Source organism: Macaca thibetana, chromosome 8 (assembly GCF_024542745.1).
Source record: "Macaca thibetana thibetana isolate TM-01 chromosome 8, ASM2454274v1, whole genome shotgun sequence".
Taxonomy (NCBI): domain Eukaryota; kingdom Metazoa; phylum Chordata; class Mammalia; order Primates; family Cercopithecidae; genus Macaca; species Macaca thibetana.
Genome location: NC_065585.1, coordinates 134,529,146 through 134,548,529, shown reverse-complemented (window position 1 = coordinate 134,548,529; position 19,384 = coordinate 134,529,146). Strand labels below are relative to the sequence as shown.

Below are 19,384 nucleotides of genomic sequence, written 5' to 3'. Positions count from 1 at the left end.
ACCTTTACTGAAGGCCAATCTTCTGAAATGGGGTCAAAGGCAATCCCGCTGTTTCTCTCTGAAAGCTAAACTCCCTTATGATAATAGGAGAACACCCAGAATTTTATTCCCAGCCTTCGTGTGCAAAAGGCAGTTTGCATTCTCAGGAAACTCCTAAGTGTCACCTAAACCATAAATATTTCCATCTACTCCATTCAACCCAGTTAAAGAAAACAAAATGATGAGAAAACTAGGAACTCAACAGAAATTTCACATCATTTTCTACTATTGTGAACATTCAAAGGTTGCTTCAAATTAAATATTTTTAATTATCATTCTAGCCAGGATCACACTAAATAGGATCTCATGACAGTTACATACGCAGCCATTTCACCTAAACTGTGGCACAGAGTGCTCTGCCATGAGTCACAAGAAGCACAGTGATCATCACCCACAAGGACAGGTTGCTGGGGTGAGCGCCCTTTGCTTTCATGTTTAGATTCTTCTCAGCTGCATCTCACTTTCCTAAAGGCCCCAGCCACACAGTTCTTTTAGGGATTAAAGTAGGAGGAAAAAAATAAAGAGAAGCCAACATCCATCCTTAAAGAAAAAAAGTAAATCCATTTGATGGTGAACTTCACCCACGGACAAATTTGGGATCAGTGTTCTCCAGTCTGAACATAGTCTTCTGTGACCTGGGAGAGTGTGGTCAGGTACTGCCAGCTCAGGGCAGCCAAGAGCATGACAAACGACAGGTAGATGGGGGAGTAGTGGCTTCGGGAGATCAGCTGACAGTTGGGAAGATTCTGCGTCCGGATGGTGGAGATGATCTGCCTTGTTTTACTAGAAGATGGGTCTGAGTCGGGGATTCTATGATAAATCTGTTAAAGACACAGGAAAAAATGTTAAGTGCTATGTGCTTTACATTTTCCATGGCTACTTACAATCCTCCACTGGTAGGTAGTTTATGCCTATTTTACCAATGAGGAAAGGGAGGCTCAGAGAACATGAAAGTAACTTACCCAAAGCCACCCCAATGATAAGGTGGGGATGTCAGCCCCAGCCTACTCGTCGCAAAGCCTGTCTTCCTGAGCAAACGGGAAGCACAGGTGTGCATACTGCACCCCGGAGGCCCTCAAGAGCAGCGGCTGAGCCACACTGATCTTCACATCCCCAGCACCTCACAGTGCCCTTCCAGGAGATAAGTAAGGTGAATAAATGAAGAGAAATCTCAGTTGTGACGGTCCCTGGTAATGCAATTAGTGGCAAAACTTTTGAGTCCTTTGATGATCACTTCTAATATATAAGCATGACAGCACAGCCAGAAGAAGCTGCAGTCACTGATCCTCAGACATGGCCTTACCTAAAACAGAGCCGCTAAGGCCAAAGGGACCTTCTAGATGCTTCGTTGCTAGCCCAAACCCCACTTTCCATTTACCTGAAGGCATACAGTAGGTTTTTGCAAACTCAATTATTCAGGTCTTAAAAACCTACCAGCCTCAGTCAAGGAGTTACATCTGCTTGTCAAGGACAGGTTATGGCAAACTTTTCATCTACATGCCTGCCATATAGTTGAAGCAAAAGAAATACTTGAGGGGTTTGAGAAAGGGCCTCACTCTGCCCAGGCTGGAGTGCAGTGGTGCCATCTCAGCTCACTGCAACCTCCACCTCCCGAGTTCAAGCGATTCTCATGTCTCAGGCTCCCAAACAGCTGGGATTACAAGTGTGTGCACCACCACGCTTGGCTAAATTTTGTATTTTCAATAGAGATGGGGTTTCACCATATTGGCCAGGTTGGTCTCGAACTCCGGACCTCAAGTGATCTGCCTGCCTCAGCCTCCCAAAGTGTTGGGATTACAGGTGTGAGCCACAGTGCCGGGCCTGATGATTAAATGACAGAGGCTCCTGTAAGTGCTTACTGGACTGAAATAAGCTCTTGTGCAATGCTGTGCTACCGGAGCTCCTCTGTGAGTCCATGTGGTACTTCCAGGTCTCAGCAGTTCTACTTACAACAATAGAATATGGAATCAGCTTGATAATCATTTAAAACTCTCATCTATGAATATCTAAACTCCCATTAAAGCAAAAACATCATTTGGAAAAAAACAAAAAAAGGCAGATTCTGATTCGACAGGTTTGGGTGGGGGCTGATGTCTAACGGGCTCCCAGGTGATTCCCAGCGGCTGCTGGCTGGGACCATCCTTGAGCAGCGAGGCACCTGGGGTCCAAAGAGCTTGATGATGCTCTGACTTAACCACAGGAGGGGCACAGGAAGTGTGCAGAGACACGAACAAGATTCTCCCTGCCAAGGAATCACTTTGGCAGAGAGGGGAATGGGGGTTTCTGGCCGTTTGGCTGAGCATTTATTTATATCCCAAAATAGCAGGTTGATCTTCTCCCCAACTGACAGGCGTCCAGGCTGGTTTAAAGCGGCAGCTGCTCCAGGGTGGGGTGAGGGCCCTGCAGAGTGTGGCCACCTGCTTGGGAAGGCCTGGGGCTGCACTCCCAAGTCCTCAACTAAGCACTGGAGATGCATGAGGAGGTCCTCTGGCAAGTCCCTTCCAGGTGCATGCTCGTTACAACACTAAGTCCAGAGATCCTACAGTCAGCATTTCCTCCTTTCTTACTGCAAAGGACAGACTCGGTCAGCGAGGAGAAACAGGATCAGTGTTCATATCTGGACACCAGCAAGAGGCCAGACGACTTGTGGCTTCATACAAAATGTTTTCATTTAAAACTTTACTTGTAAAATGTCCTTACTGCTGAAACTAAAACCATTAACAGGTTCTGTGGCTTAAGACTTAGAAATCTTCATAGATTTTTCTAAATCAAATCAACTTAAGTATTAATATTAACATTTCTCCCCAAATGCCTTGAGTTTTACTTGGATAACTTTAAACAAAACAACTGATGCCCTAAGCCAGAGGTCAGCAAACCTCTTATTCAAGGGCCAAAAAATATTTTTAGCTTTACAAGTCATCCCCGTTGCAGCTCCTCAACTTGGCCGTTACATTGCAAAAGCAGCCACAGAAGATACAGAAGCAAATGGGTGTGGCTGTATTCAGATAAACTTTATTCACAAAAACAGGGCTCGGCCAGCTGTGGGTTGTCCACCCTGACCCTCAAACTATGAATTACCACTAGGATTTAATTCCAATAGTTAAGGAAAAATCAAATACATCTGAATTTTAATATAGTAATGGAATTGGCCACAAAGTGTTTAAAAACTGGTTTCTAAAACTAGTGATCAGAATAAAACTGCAAAAGCGAAACACTCTGAACTTACTATATAAAATGTTTCTAATTTATATAAAATGAAGAAATGGTGCTTAATATGGCAGGATTCCATTTAGAAAGGGTAGTTGAACCCCTTAGAATTGGGGTTAACATCATGGATTCTGATGTCAGACAGACCTGGGTTCAAATTATCACTGCAGCCATGAGGCTGGGGCTCAAGTTTCCCTGAGATTACTCCTATCCACCTACTCGGTCACTACCCCAGGCACATAGCTCAAAATAAGTCCTGGCTACATGGCAAACTGGAGAGCCTCCTTGGTAGCAATTTTTTTGGTCAGTGGCTGAATACTTTCATCTAGTGACTATAAAATTTTAGGATTTTTAAAAGCAATTTGGTCTTCTGTTAGACTTCTATAGGTGCCTCTGATGTTTTGGACATCAGCATTTCTATGACAGACAGAAGGTAGGGAGGAAATAGAAGGACAATATGCAACACGCAAGAGAAATCAGAAATAGCTATTTTGTATAATTCTATTTTGATGAAAACACTGTTGCAAACCATATTCCTGTAAAGGCATAACAAGGGGACTAGAAGGATGTACAAAACCATGGACCGTGGTAACTTCTGGGGAGGGAGCTCAGGCAAAGGAAAAATGATGAGCTTCCTGTATGTTTTCATAAAGTCTATAGTGTTTCAATCTCAACAAGATCACACCTGAGGATCACAGCATCATCCTGGGCCTCTACTCACCAGATGCCAGGAGCACCCGATTCCTGTCCTCTTGTGGGAGGGGAGCAAATCACCTCCATTTACAAACCACTGCTCTAGGGTCTAGAGATTACTAGAGATTACAGAGACTTCTGGTTTCTAAGAAGTAAATTTTTTTTTTGAGACAAAGTCTCACTCTATCACCCAGGCTAGAGTGCAATGATGAGATAACAGCTCACTGTAGCCTCGACCTCTCAGGCTCAAGTGATCCACCTGCCTCAGCCTCCTGAGGCAGCTGAGACCACAGGCGTGCACCATCACGATCAGCTAATTTTTAAATTATTTGTAGAAATGGGGTCTTGCTATATCACCCAGGCTGGTCTTAAATTCCTGGCCTCAAGTGATCCTCCCACCTTGGTCTCCCAAAGTGCTGAGATTTCAGGAGTGAGATACTGTGCCTGGCCAGAAATAAATTTTCTGAACCTAGTCAGATATTAGAGATTTGACCTGAGAAGGTATGTTTTCTTTTTATAGGATGCTTTTGGTATTTGAAATGAAATTTTCCAAAGAAAATTTAGGAAATAATTGCAACTGGATGGCTTTCGTTGGCCTAAATTCCCTACTGTGATTTTTCAATTGAAGCCTGTGGCATAATGAAAGTACCCGACTGGGAGTCAGAACACATGGACCAGGAGCCAGAGATCCACTCAATTGCGTCCTGCATCAGCACAGACAAGCTTCAACCTCACATTCCTCACCATCAGCAAGAAGCTTGGTTGGCCTCCGGCATCATCTTGCAGCTCAAAATCTATGATTGTACTCAAGGGCTCCATCCTACAGTCTTGCTCTATTTATCTCCTCTCACCAGGGTACTACACAGCAGTGAGCAATCTGCTCGACTCCTGTGCATAGATTTTTTTCCTAACAAAGGATATCAATTCCTGTCTCTTCAGGCCATAGGACAGTGAGTTGTTAGGATCATCTAATATCCAAACATGTTTAAACAGTGACATTACTAAATCATAAAAGTAGCTACAAATTATCCAAGCAGTTAAATAAAAACCCACCTCTTCCATATACTGATATATGATGGCTTTGACAGCTGGCATATTGGTGGCATCCATCATCAGGGTCACCGCTTGCCCTTTCCGAATCTTCACTGCCCCTTTGAACACCTGCTGGTTATTGTAACAGGCAGCCAAAGTGGCAATGGCCATCACCTACAGAGAGCAAGAAGAGAGGGGAAAAAAGAAGAGATGGTGTTGTAAGCTATCATTATCACAAAAAGGTAAGAAAACCTTCTGTCGAACGGGCAATTGCTAACTGCTAATGAACTAAGATGTAATTAATCAAGAAAAAATACCCACGAAGAAAGTATGCCAAGATTTTTACCTTCTCCACTCCTGCCTTTCTCAACAACACACAGAATTAAGCAGCGTAAAACAACTCTACAGTTTAGCCACAAAAGTTCCATTTTATTTGGAAAAAGCAAACACAAGTAAATCCAACATTTTCCATGCTAGAGCAATGGATTATTAGATCTGAAATATCTATTTCAAAATAATATATGGAAAGAATTTTCTGTTTTACTTGTTTTTCTATTTTCCTACAACAAACATAATCATTACATATTTAAAACTAATGCCAGGGGGAGAACAACAGAAGGGGATTAATTTCTTGTGCTTAAAGATAAACTATTTCTAGGTAAATTGAAACATAAGACAAGGATATAGATTTTACTTTCAACCACCATTCCAAGTTGGTCATTAGAACAAGATCAAACCAAGTTCCCAAATCAGTTAAATGCTATTACTTTCTTCACTTATTTGCAGTAGTATCTGAAATACTTGGTAAAGGCAACTAAAAAGTGTTAAGTTCCTAGCATACTGAGGGACTAGGTCTACAGGACCAGGTTCTTGTTATCCTGGGTCTAGGAAAAGGACAGCAATAATTGGATGCTTAATGAAGACATTTTAATGATAACAGCCTCACCCATGTTTTACCCAGCACTCCCCATAAATCTAGGCCAAAGACCTTGACTTAACTGAGTATAAGAACCTAACGAGTTTAGAACAGCTGTGGAAAAGAGGAAATCCAGAAAGAAGGTTCTGAAAAGGAGTAGGCTTAACCTCAAGGCTGAGCTGAGTCTGGGAGCTTGAAGCAAAGCGGGGTGCTATGAAACCACCAGCAAAATCAACTGGAGCCATCATCTTTTTAAGGAATCAGATCCTTGAATACAGCATAGCAAAATCCACCCTTACACCAACCCCACTCCCTTTAGCCCCATATCCACCCAGAGGAGTCCCATTCCCTACCTGTGGAATAGCACAGAAGTTAAACACACTCTGGTTTCTGAGTCTTGAAAGGTAGGTGATGACATCTGGGATGTGGTGCAGTGCATTGGTTATAAGTTCATTCAGGCACTGCACGGCCAAGTCAATATTCTCTGGCTTAGCAAAATCCCCTAACTTCTTAACATACCTGCTCCAAACCTAGACAGATAAGATTAAGGAACAGGTCAGCATGTGCATAGGGGAGAATTTATAAACAATATTAAAGGATCTTTGTGCATAAGAACTATGATACAGGCTGGGCGCGGTGGTTCATGCCTGTAATCCCAGCACTTTGGGAGGCTGAGGAGGGTGGATCATGAGGTCAGGAGCTCAAGACCAGCCTGGCCAAGGTGGTGAAACCCTGTCTCTACTAAAAATACAAATATTTGCTGGGTACGGTGGCAAAAAAAAACCTATGATATACAGTAAAGTCTCTCTTAGCTGCAGACTCATCCTCCACCAAGATCAAGTTCATTTTAAGCTCCATGCAATGGCTATTTCTGACTACCAGTAAGGGTCCATTTGCAACCTAGGAGTGAGTTAAGTATTGGAGAACATGTCTTTCTGGACAATTAGGGCAATGCTGCACTACTTGGACGAATTCAGACTAAAGAAGCTCCTGTTAGAGCTGTCGGTCAACTTCTGAAAAAAATAACCCAATATACAAAAATAGTTATAATTGTACTGCAGACTAAACATTAAACATTCTCAAGATGGCCAGGCCTCTAAATAATGACTAATATTCTATTCCTACTCTTGTAAGAATGCTGCTGAAAGGCATACCTGGGAAACAAGCTAAGTCTATCCTCTAAGTGTATTACCTCCCTGGATCCTGATAATTAGAAAGTAAAATAAAACCCTCAGTTCTAACAGTGGGATTCGGCTTGATGATTTTTAATGATATTATTTAGAGGATTCTCTGAAGCTAGCAAAAGTTCTGGAAAGATAGCGTTGACAGTTATATAACATCATTAATGTACTTAATGCCACTGAATGATACACTTAAAAATAGTTAAAATGGCAAATTCTCTATTATGTACATTATAAATAAGAAAATGTTAAGTATATATACATACAGTTAAAAAGAGATAACAAGAAGTGTTGGTGAGGATGTGGAGAAACTGGAACTCTCACACTGCCGATGGGAATGTAAAATGGTGGGGCCACCTTGGAAAAGGGTATGGCAGCTCCTCACAAGGTTCGAGCTGTTGTATGAACCAGCCATTCCACTTCTCAGTATAGACCCAAGAAAAAGGAAAACACACATCTACACAAAACCTATTCACCATAGCCAAAAAAAATGGAAAGAACCCAAATATCCTTCAACTGATGAATGGATAAATGTGGTCTGTCCACACAGTGGAATAATACTGGGCAATAAAAAGGAATGAAGCACTGATGCAATGCCCCAGCATGGAAGAGCCCTGAAAACACACTAGCAAAAGAAGCCAATCACCTAGGACCACATTTGGCATGATTTAACTACTATGAAGTGTCCAGAACCTTTATTAAGCATTCTGTGCTGGAAGTTCATCTCATTTTATTCACACCACCACACTGTGGTAGAAATAATTCTGTTTTACAGATAAAGGAAGTGAATGAGGCCGGGCGCGGTGGCTCAAGCCTGTAATCCCAGCACTTTGGGAGGCTGAGACGGGCGGATCACGAGGTCAGGAGATCGAGACCATCCTGGCTAACACGGTGAAACCCCGTCTCTACTAAAAAATACAAAAAACTAGCCGGGCGCGGTGGCGGGCGCCTGTAGTCCCAACTACTCGGGAGGCTGAGGCAGGAGAATGGCGTGAACCCGGGAGGCGGAGCTTGCAGTGAGCTGAGATCCGGCCACTGCACTCCAGCCTGGGCTGGGCGACAGAGCAAGACTCCGTCTCAAAAAAAAAAAAAAAAAAAAAAGGAAGTGAATGAGAAGAGCAGGGCTCTGCGCCCGTGTGTGCAGGATGGTGTGGCTCATGCTCATGAATCACATGCCCGTGGCTGATGTTCTGTCTGGGAGACAATGGAACAGTGGTCAGGTGCTGGCCGAGGAGCCGGGAGACTGAGACTCCACTTCCAAGACAGCCACTGCCTCACTGTGCATCCCCAGACAAACCCCTTCCCTTTTTGGAGTCCTGTTGTCAGCAAAAGATGGGTAGACAAGAGTGGTTTCTCAACCCTGGCTTAGGAAACTTAAAAGGCCGTGGCCGAGCTCTGGGTAGTGTTTTTGTTTTTGTTTTTTTTAGAGACAAGGGTCTTGCTCTGTCACCCAGGCTGCTAGAATGCAGTGGTGTGATCATGGTTCACTGCAGCCTTGAACTCCTGGGCTCAGGAAATCCTCCTGCCTCAGTCTTTCAAGGAGCTAGAACTATACGGTCATGCCACTATGCCCAGCTAATTTTTAAATTTTTTTTTTTATTTTTTTTTTTTTTTATTTTTTTTTTTGAGACGGAGTCTCACGCTGTTGCCCAGGCTGGAGTGCAGTGGCGCGATCTCGGCTCACTGCAAGCTCCGCCTCCTGGGTTCACGCCATTCTCCTGCCTCAGCCTCCTGAGTAGCTAGGACTACAGGCGCCCGCCACCGCGCCCGGCTAATTTTTTGTATTTTTAGTAGAGACGGGGTTTCACTGTGGTCTCGATCTCCTGACCTTGTGATCCGCCCGCCTCAGCCTCCCAAAGTGCTGGGATTACAGGCTTGAGCCACCGCGCCCGGCCTTAAATTTTTTTTTTTAATGGAGTCTCGCTCTGTCACTCAGGCTGGAGTGCAGTGATGCGATCTCAGCTCACTGCAACCTCTGCCTCCTGGGTTTGAGCGATTCTCCTGCATCAGCCTCCTAAGTAGCTGGCACTCCAGGCATATGCCACCATGCTTGGCTAATTTTTGTAATTTTAGTAGAGACGGAGTTTTGCCATGTTGGACAGGCTGGTCTCAAGCGCCTGACCTCAAGTGATCCGCTCACCTGGGCCTTTCAAAGTGCTGGGATTATAGGCGGGGAGTCACTGCGCCTGGCCAATTTTTACCTTTTTTTTTTTTTTTTTTATAAAGACAGGGTCTCACTACGTTGTCCAGGCTGTTCTTGATATCCTGGCTTCAGTGATGTTCCCGCCTTGGCCTCCCAGTGTGGAGATTACAGGCGTGAGCCACCACACCCAGCCCCCAGGCTAGTTTAAATGTGAATTTTTCTTAGGAGGAAGACTCAGCGTCTTTTCAGATTTTTAATAATCATCTGCATGTGTCTTGCTGTGAACAATCTGTTCTTATCTCCTTGCCCATTTTTCTATGGGGCAGTTGGTCTTTTTCTTAACTTTTAGAAGTTCTTTTCATATTAGGAATATGAACCCTTTATCTGCTCTATGAATTGCAAATATTGTTTCCCCCTTTGTCACTTGTTTTTCTTGAGATGGTTTCATTCTGCCACCTGGGCTGAAGTGCAGTGGTGTGATCATAACTCACTACAACCCTGAGCTCCTGGGCTCAAGGGATCCTTGTGCCTCAGCCTCCTGAATAGCTAGGAATACAGGTACATGCCACCATGCCCAATTAATTTTTTAAATTTAGTTTTTTTCTACTTTCTTTAATTTTTATTTTTGCTCTTTCAGCAGAATCATTTTCAAAAAATTTTGGTAGAGATGGTGTCTTGCTGTGTTGCTCAGGCTGGTCTTGAACTCCTGGCCTCAGCACTGGGATTACAAGTATGAGACGCCTCACTCATCTTTTTGAAAATTTAAAGTACTTGGCTGCAGGAAACAATTTTATGGAAAGCAAAAGGTAAATGCTGGAATAAATTCAGGAAACAGTCATAAAATTTTCTAGTTTCCTTCTGAACAAAATCAGTATCAAAACCTTTCCGTTCCCTGTCCATGTTTTAATTAAGTTAAAGATCGACCCTTGTCTCTTATTACAGACACCTGGAGTGTTTTGTGTACCTGGCATCCCTTTCCCCTTCTTGCAGCAGAATTCTTTCTTTGGGGGAAATCCATTCTGTGTGTACTGTGTAGACACAACCCAGGTGAGGCCAGAGAACTCAGCTGCATAGCAACGGATTCAGGGCTGAGCAGAAGAACCAAGCCCTTCCTCTTTTTTTGAGATGGAGTCTCACTGTCGCCCAGGCTGGAGTGCAGTGGTGCAATCTGAGCTCACTGCAATCTCTGCTTCCTGGCGACTCTCCTGCCTCAGCCTCCCGGGTAGCTGGGATTACAGGTGTACACCACCATGCCTGGCTAATTTTTGTATTTTTTAGTAAAGACGGGGTTTCACTATGTTGGCCAGGCTGGTCTCGAATTGCTGACCTCAGGTGATCCGCCCACCTCGGCCTCCCAAAGTGTTGGGATTACAGGCGTAAGCCAGTGTGCCGGGCTGAACAAAGCCCTTCCTAAGAACTTTTTGGTAAGCTAGTGCACGTGGGTTGTTATCATATCCACCGCCTGGAGAAAGACTGTCTGAAAGAAAGCAAGGACAGCAAGGCTTGAATATACTGATTACAACGTGTAAATCCTGCGATTTAGCCAGTCTACCTGAAGCACACTCATCTCAAACGATCCTATTTTCCACATCCTCTTATGTTGCCTGGGGGAGGTCTGACTTGTGCTTCTGTCACTCCCAACCTCAAGAGTGAAATGATTTTTCAGAGAATGTCTAAAATTTTTTTCCCCCAAAATACCCTGAATCTGTTACCTCTTGAGGCCAAAACTCTCTTCCTTCTTGCTGGTCTTCCAGATAGTCACGAATGATGTTTGTTTTCTGCAGAAACAGGCCCATAGAGTTGGCACGTTCCGTATCTTCACCAACTAAGGGGTCTTCGAACTCTGAAGCCGAGAAGAGGCGGGAAAGGCCGATTCCTACCAGCCCAGCGACATAGTGGCAGTACTGCAAGAGATGATGTTTAAAGTACTTTAATCATGGAATTTTTATTGAAAGGGACACACTAGAGATCATTAGCTCCAAAAAAGCAGGCTCGAAACAGAATGGGAAAGAATGCATTTTGATTTTAAAATACAAATATACATACCAGGATTTTAACAAAACATCCAAGAAAGATGTGCTCAAAGATTTAACAGCGGTCTCTGGCTGATGGGAATCTGATGTTTTTATTTTTTACCTGTATTTTCTAAATTTCTACAATGCACATGTACTGCTACTATAATAAAAGGCTATTGAAAAAAACTAGTCTAGTAAACATTTTTTATTTTATTTTATTATTATTTTTTAAGAGATGGAGTCTCATATGTTGCCCACGTTAGACTCAAACTCCTGGGCTCAAGCAATCTTTATGCCTCAGCTTCCCAAATAGCTGGGATTGTAGGCAAACACCACTGTGTCTAGCCTTACCTTACAATAAACTTTTTTTTTTTTTTTTTTAGATCAAGTCTCACTTTGTCACCTGGGCTGCAGTGCAGTGGCACAATCTCGACTCACTGCAACCTCTGCCTCCTGGGTTCAAGTGATTCTCCTGCCTCAGCCTCCTGAGTAGCTGGGATTATAGACGCCCACCACCATGTCCAGCAAATTTTTGTATTTTTAGTAGAGACAGGGTTTCACCATGTTGGCCATGCTGGTCTTGAACTCCTGACCTCAACTGATCTGCCCGCCTTGGCCTCCCAAACTGCTGGAATTACAGGCCCAAGACACCATGCCCGGCCTAGCTTTACAATAAACTTTTTGATACATAAAATTGTGAGAGAAGGCAACGATGAATGATGGAATATTCTGGCTAACAGAAACTAAGACAATACTAAGTATAGTTGAATCTTTTTTTGACCAACCTGAAAACATTTCAAGATCTGCAGGCCCTCAGAATCACCATTATATGAAAGAACAAATAACTATCATATGTTCTTGACACTGTTTTAAGAACTTTGCACATTCAATCCTCACAAACATTTATCAGGTACATAGCACTATGATCTCCATTTCAGATGAGGAAACTGAGGCACAAAGAAGTTAATTAACTTGCCCAACATTGCCCATCTGAGAAAAAAAAAATTGGCCAGGCAGGGTGGCACATGCCAGTGGTCCCAGTTACTCAGGAGGCTGAAGTAGGAGGATCACTTGAACCCAGGAAGGTGGGGCTGCCATGTTTGTGGCAGGGGCTAAGGGTTCAAAACTAGGTAGTCTGACTTAAGTGTCAGGCTTTAACAACTTTGCTAAAACTTCCCCCTTTTTTTTCTTTTTAATCTTTCTTTTAGAGATAGCGTAACTTCCCCTCTCTCAACAGAGATTTCAGTAAATGCAAGTCTTAATTGTCAAATACTTTTTTTCCAAGACACCAATTTGTTAAAAGTTATCCTCCTCTGAAAAGGGTATCCTAAGACAACTTAACACAACATTCACATACAATAATTGTCTATTAGTTAACTTAAGAAGAGAAAAGTAAAGAAGGTAAGCTCTGGAGTGTCATTAGGAAGGGTAAAAGTTCGGCAATGACCAAAGTTCACCCCTGTAATCCCAGAATTTTGGGAGGCTGTGGAGAGGGGATTGCTTGAGCCCAGGAGTTTTAGACCAAGCCTGGCCAACAAAGCAAGACCCTATCTCTGTAAAAAATTTTAAAAGGCTGACTGTGGTGGCTCACACCTGGGAGGCCAAGGCAGGTGGATTGCTTGAGTCCAGGAGCTCAAGACCAGCCTGGGCAACATGATGAAAACCTGTCTCTACCAAAAAATTACAAAAATTAGCCAGGTGTGGTGGTGTGCACCGATAGTCCCAGCTAATCGGGAGGTGGAGGTGAGAGGACTGCTTGAGCGCAGAAGGTCGAGGCTGTAGTCAGCCTTGATCATGCCACTGCACTCCAGCCTGAGCGACAGAGCAAGACCCTGTCTCAAAAACAATACAAATTAAAATAGATTAGCCAGGCACGGTAGCAACATGCCTGTGGTCCCAGTTACTCACGAGGCTGAGGCAAGGAAGATTGCTTGAGCCTGGGAGGTCAAGGCCGCCTTGTGTGGGCCACTGGATTCCAGTTTACGTGACAGAGTGAGACCCTGTCTCAAAAAAAAAAGTCGTCTCTGATTGAAAGTAACACAAGGCCAGAGACTAATCGGGGGCACAATGAACAGGCGAAGAGAAAGCACTTGAAATTTGTTCTAGGAGAAAAGTAACATGAAAAAAGTAACATTTTGCTGAAATTACGTGTAAATAAATTAGCTTTGGGCAGCTATACAAAATCTTAAAAAGAATTACTAGAAATTTTAAAAAATCATTAGTATATCTATAGTACTATCCAAAAATATATTTTAAGATAATAGTTCTTTTGGTAGAAATACTCCTAAAATGGAGACGTATATAATTCATCTTCCTCCAAAGTTGAAGAAAAAAAATAACTCCTTAAAATATTTGGCTGGGTGCAGTAGTAGCTTATGCCTGTAATCCCAACATTTGGGAGGCTGGAGTGGGAGGACTGTTTGATGTCAGGAGTTTGAGACTAGCCTGGGCAACATGGCAAAACTCTCTCTCTACAAAAAAAAAAATACAAAAATTAGCCTGGTATGGTGGCATGCACCTGTAGTTACAGCTACTTAGGAGGCTGAGGTGGGAGGATCATTTGAGCCCAGGAGGTTGAGGCTGCAGTGAGCTGTGATCACACCACTACACACCAGCCTGGATGACAGAGCAAGACCCTGTCTCAAAAAAATTCAGTTTTATCTGATCAGAACGTCTATTCAACAACCTACAATTAAGTTTCCTGAATAAAGCTGCACAACAGAAAATGAAGTTACTATCATAACCAGTGCTGGTTCTTGGCCAGAAGTTTTAACTTCAACTTTATTTTCTTTCAGATGGGGTCTTGCTCTGTCACCCCGGTTGGAGTGCAGTGGCACAATCATGGCTCACTGCAACCTTGAACTCTCAGGCTCAAGCAATCCTCCCACACCTCAGCCTCCAGAGTAGCTGGGACCACAGGCACATGCCACCAATGCCCTGCTAATTTTTTAATTTTTTGAGGGATGGGGTCTCGCTATGTTGCTTAGGCTTGTGTCGAACTCCTGGGCTCAAATGATCCTCTCACCTTAGCTTCCCAAAGGGCTGAGATTACAGGTAAACCACAGTGCTGAGATTACAGATAAACCACAGTGCCCGGCTAACTTCACCTTAAATGCAGAAATTGATTTCTAGCACTCATTATATGCTGTTAACTTGGGAAGCACAAACCAGCAGTTCCAAAGACGTTGCTGTTATGTTTTGAGGTTTGAAAAATTAAGAGGCCCAAGACCTTGGACCCACTAACTTGGTGACTATGTAGCAGCATCTCTTTGGAGATCCTAATTTAAGCACTGTTAAAGGTATGAAATACATCAACACTTTAGATGTTTGAAATGTCTTTGATTGTTCAGTTTGACTGGCTTTAAAATAAATTAATAAAATGTCTTTGCTTCCACAGAGGTGATAAGTCTCGCAAACACCATTCCTATGAAAAATAGGCAAGACTCCTAACCCTACCTTATGTTTTGATGTGTAGTTTAATCTTCATGGTCAATTACATCCCTTTGTCTAGATAATCACTTCTCTCCAGCCCCTCCTCCTCACCTGGCCGATATCCTACATAGCTGCTGGTTTGGAATCACCTCTGGAACCAAGTGTTTATGATGAGACATTCAACCTAAACAGATGAATTGTAAAACCAGAGGGCCTGGAACTAGCGAACAACTTTTCTTGTTCTGCGCTTCACTATGAGGACTGCTAGCTGTGTCTAATACATCACACCCAGACACTGTTTTACAAGACTGACCTTGTCCCACTCCTGCTCGGAGGTCACATGCTTATCCAAAAATTCTGCCATCCCAATTCCCATTCTCTGGCAAATGTCGGCAATCACCGTTTGGTATTTCTCAGCCAGATTTCTAAACTCGAGGGAGATCTGAAATAGAAACCGTAAAAACACAGAAATCATGAAATATGTACAGACATGGCACCAAGGATCACAAGGCAAACAATGGTGGAATTAATTATCACTCTGCAGTGGTTCATCTATAAGCCTAATTTAGGTCATACATGTTTTGTTTTTGTTTGAGACGGAGTCCCGCAATGTTGCCCGGGCTGGAGTGCAATGGCGCGATCTCAGCTCACTGCAAACTCCGCCTCCCGGGTTCAAATGATTCTCCTGCCTCGGCCTCCCGAATAGCTGGGATTACAGGAATGCACCACCACGCCCAGCTAATTTTTATATTTTTAGTAGAAATGGGGTTTCACCATGCTGGCTAGGCTGGTCTCAAACTCCTGACCTCATGATCCACCAGCCTTGGCCTCCCAAACTGCTGGGATTACAGGTGTGAGCTACTGTGCCCAGCCTCATGTTTCTTATTATTCCATAAATTTTATAAATATTCTAATAGAAGGGTCTAAAAATGCTAACGTTTCTAGATTAAAAAGAAGATTCAAAGTCTCACTACACATTTCATCTTTCCAATGTATAATGAGATGCTTCAACATAAAGAAAGCTGGGTATAAGAATTTTAGGGAGAACAGCTTGTTTAGACAAACCTCATTATGAGAAAGATTCATTTGTGCAAACATGGATCAAGCACTTCCTATGTAACAAGTATCATTCTAGGCACTGGGGATGTACATCACAGACACAAAGAGAAACTCAGACCCGGAGCTGCTTCCAAGATGGCCGAATAGGAACAGCTCTGGTCTACAGCTCCCAGCAAGATCAACGCAGACAACGGGTGATTTCTGCATTTCCAACTGAGGTACCTGGTGCATCTCACTGGGACTGGCTGGACAGTGGGTGCAGCCTACGGAGGGCGAGCTGAAGCAGGGCGGGGCATCGCCTCACCCGGGAAGCACAAGGGGTCAGGGGATTTCCCTTTCCTAGCCAAGGAAAGCCGTGACTGACTGTACCTGGAGGAACAGTACACCTCTACCCAAATACTGCGCTTTTCCCATGGTCTTCACAACTGGCAGACCAGGTGATTCCCTCCAGTGCCTGGCTTGGCGGGTCCCATGCCCATGGAGCCTTGCTCGCTGCTAGCACAGCAGTCTGAGATCAAGTTGGGATGCTGGAGCTTGGCGAGGGGAGGCACGTCTGCCATTGCTGAGGCTTGAATAGGCAGTTCTATGTTCACAGTGTAAACAAAGCAGCAGGGAAGCTCAAACTGGGAGGAGTCCACCACAGCTCAGCAAGTCCTACTGCCTCTCTAGATTCCACCTCTGCGAGAAGGGCATATCTAAACAAAAGGCAGCAGACAGCTTCTGCAGACTTAAACGTCCCTGCCTGACAGCTCTGAAGACAGCAGTGGTTCTCCCAGCATGGTGTTCGAACTCCAATAATGGACAGACTGCCTCCTCAAGTGGGTCCCTGACCTCCATGTAGCCTGATTGGGAGACTCCTCCCAGTAGGGGCCAACAGACACCTCATACAGGTGGATGCCCCTCTTGGACGAAGCTTCCAGAGAAGGATCAGGCAGCAATATTTGCTGTTCTGCAGCCTCCGCTGGTGATACCCAGGCAAACAGGGTCTAGAGTGAACTTTCAGCGAACTCCAACAGACCTGCAGCTGACGGGCCTCTCTGTTAGAAGGAAAACTAACAAACAGAAAGGAATAGTATCAACATCAACAAAAACGACATCCACACCAAAACCCCATCCATAGGTCACCAACATCAAAGACCAAAGGTAGATAAGATGGGGAGAAATCAGAGCAGAAATGCTGAAAATTCCAAAAACCAAAACACCACTTCTCCTCCAAAGGAACGGAACTCCTCACCAGCAAGGGAACAAAACTGGATGAATGAGTTTGAGGAATTGACAGAAGTAGGCTTCAGAAGGTTGGTAATAACAAACTTCTCCGAGCTAAAGGAGCACGTTCTGACCCATCACAAGGAAGCGTAAAACCTTGAAAAAAGGTTGGACAAATGGCTAACTAGAATAACCAGTGTAAAGAAGAGCTTAAATGACCTGATGGAGCTGAAAACCACAGTACGAGAACTTCGTGAAGCACAGACAAGCTTCAAGAGCTGATTTGATCAGGTGGAAGAAAGGATATCGGTGACTGAAGATCACATTAATGAAATAAAGCAAGAAGACAAGATTAGAGAGAAAAGAGTGAAAAGAAATGAACAAAGCCTTCAGGAAAATATGGGACTATGTGAAAAGACCAAATCTACATTTGATCGGTGTACCTGAAAGTAATGGGGAGAATGGAACCAAGTTAGAAAACATTCCTCACAATATTATCCAGGCCTAGCAAGGCAGGCCAACATTCAAATTCAGGAAATACAGAGAACACCACAAAGATACTCCTTGAGAAGAGCAGTCCCAAGATACATAATTGTCAGATTCACCAAGGTTGAAATGAAGGAAAAAATGTTAAAGGCAGCCATAGAGAAAGGTCGGGTTACCCACAAAAGGAAGCCCATCAGACTAACAGCAGATCTCTCGGCAGAAACCTACCAGCCAGAAGAGGGTGGGGGCCAATATTCAACACTCTTAAAAGAATTTTCAACCCACAATCTCATATCCAGCCAAACTAAGCTTCATAAGTGAAGGACAAATAAAATCCTTTACAGACAAACAAATGCTCAGAGAGTTTGTCACCACCAGGCCTGCGTTACAAGAGCTCCTGAAGGAAGCACTAAACATGGAAAGGAACAACCAGCACCAGCCACTGCAAAAACATGCCAAATTGTAAAGACCATCGACACTATGAAGAAACTGCATCAACTAATGGGCAAAATAACCAGCTACCATCATAATGACAGGATCAAATTCAAACATAACAATATTACCTTAAATGTAAATGGGCTAAATGCTCCAATTAAAAGACACAGACTGGCAAACTGGATAAAGAGTCAAGACCCATCAGGGTGTTGTATTCAGGAGACCTATCTCACGTGCAAAGACACAGACAGACTCAAAATAAACGGATGGAGGAAGATCTACCAAGCAAATGGAAAGCAAAAAAAAAGTATCCTAGACTCTGATAAAACAGACTTTAAATCAACAAAGATCAAAAGAGACAAAGAAGGCCACTACATAATGGTAAAGAGATAAATTCAACAAGAAGAGCTATCCTAAATATATATGCACCCAATACAGGAGCACCCAGATTCATAAAGCAAGTCCTTAGAGACCTACAAAGAGACTTAGGCTCCCACACAATAATAATGGGAGACTTTAACACTCCACTGTCATATCAGACAACAGATCAATGAGACAGAAGGTTAACAAGGATATCCAGGACTTGAACTCAGCTCTGGACCAAGCGGACCTAACAGACATCTACAGAACTCTCCACCCCATATCAATAGAATATACATTCTTCTCAGCACCACATTACACTTATTCTAAAATTGACCACATAATTGGAAGTAAAACACTCCTCAGCAAATGTAAAAGAACAGAAATTATAACAAACTGTCTCTCAGACCACAGTGCAACCAAATTAGAACTTAGGATTAATAAACTCACTCAAAACCACACATCTACAAGGAAACTGAACAACCTGCTCCTGAATGACTACTGGGTAAATAACGAAATGAAGGCAGAAATAAAGATGTTCTTTGAAACCGAAGAGAACAAAGACACAACATACCAGAATGTCTGGGACACATTTAAAGCAGTGTGGAGAGGGAAATTTATAGCACTAAATGCCTGCAAGAGAAAGCAAGAAAGATCTAAAATCGACACCCTAACATCACAATTAAAAGAATTAGAGAAGCAAGAGCAAACACATTGAAGAGTCAGCAGAAGGCAAGAAATAACTAAGATCAGAGTAGAACTGAATGAGATACAGACACAAAAAACCCTTCAAAAAAAATCAATGAATCCAGAAGCTGGTTTTTTGAAAAGATCAACAAAATTGATAGACTGCTAGCAAGACTAATAAAGAAAAGAGAGAAGAATCAAATAGACATAATAAAAAATGATAAAGGGGATATCACCACTGATCCCACAGAAATACAAACTACGATCAGAGAATACTATAAACACCTCTACATAAATAAACTAGAAAATCTAGAAGAAATGGAGAAATTCCTGGACACGTACACCCTTCCAAGACTAAACCAGGAAGAGGTTGAATCTCTGAATAGACCAATAACAGGTTCTGAAATTGAGGCAACTTACCAACCAAAGAAAGTCCAGGACCAGACAGATTCACAGCCAAATTCTACCAGAGGTACAAAGAGGAGCTGGTACC

General features: G+C 43.2%; 1 protein-coding gene across 2 annotated transcripts in view; it reads right to left on the bottom strand.

Moving 5' to 3' along the window:
- Positions 1-288: 288 nt before the first annotated feature.
- FDFT1 (farnesyl-diphosphate farnesyltransferase 1) overlaps positions 289-19,384 on the bottom strand; it is a 34,198-nt gene continuing 15,102 nt past the window's right edge. For both annotated transcript variants that reach the window (XM_050801093.1, XM_050801092.1), the window contains 5 exons: positions 14,972-15,100; positions 10,924-11,115; positions 6,241-6,417; positions 4,993-5,145; positions 289-860 (listed from right to left, as the gene is read on the bottom strand). In XM_050801093.1, coding sequence (XP_050657050.1) covers positions 639-860; positions 4,993-5,145; positions 6,241-6,417; positions 10,924-11,115; positions 14,972-15,100 — 873 coding nt within the window. In that variant the 3' untranslated portion in view covers positions 289-638. The remainder of the gene's footprint in view (positions 861-4,992; positions 5,146-6,240; positions 6,418-10,923; positions 11,116-14,971; positions 15,101-19,384) is intronic.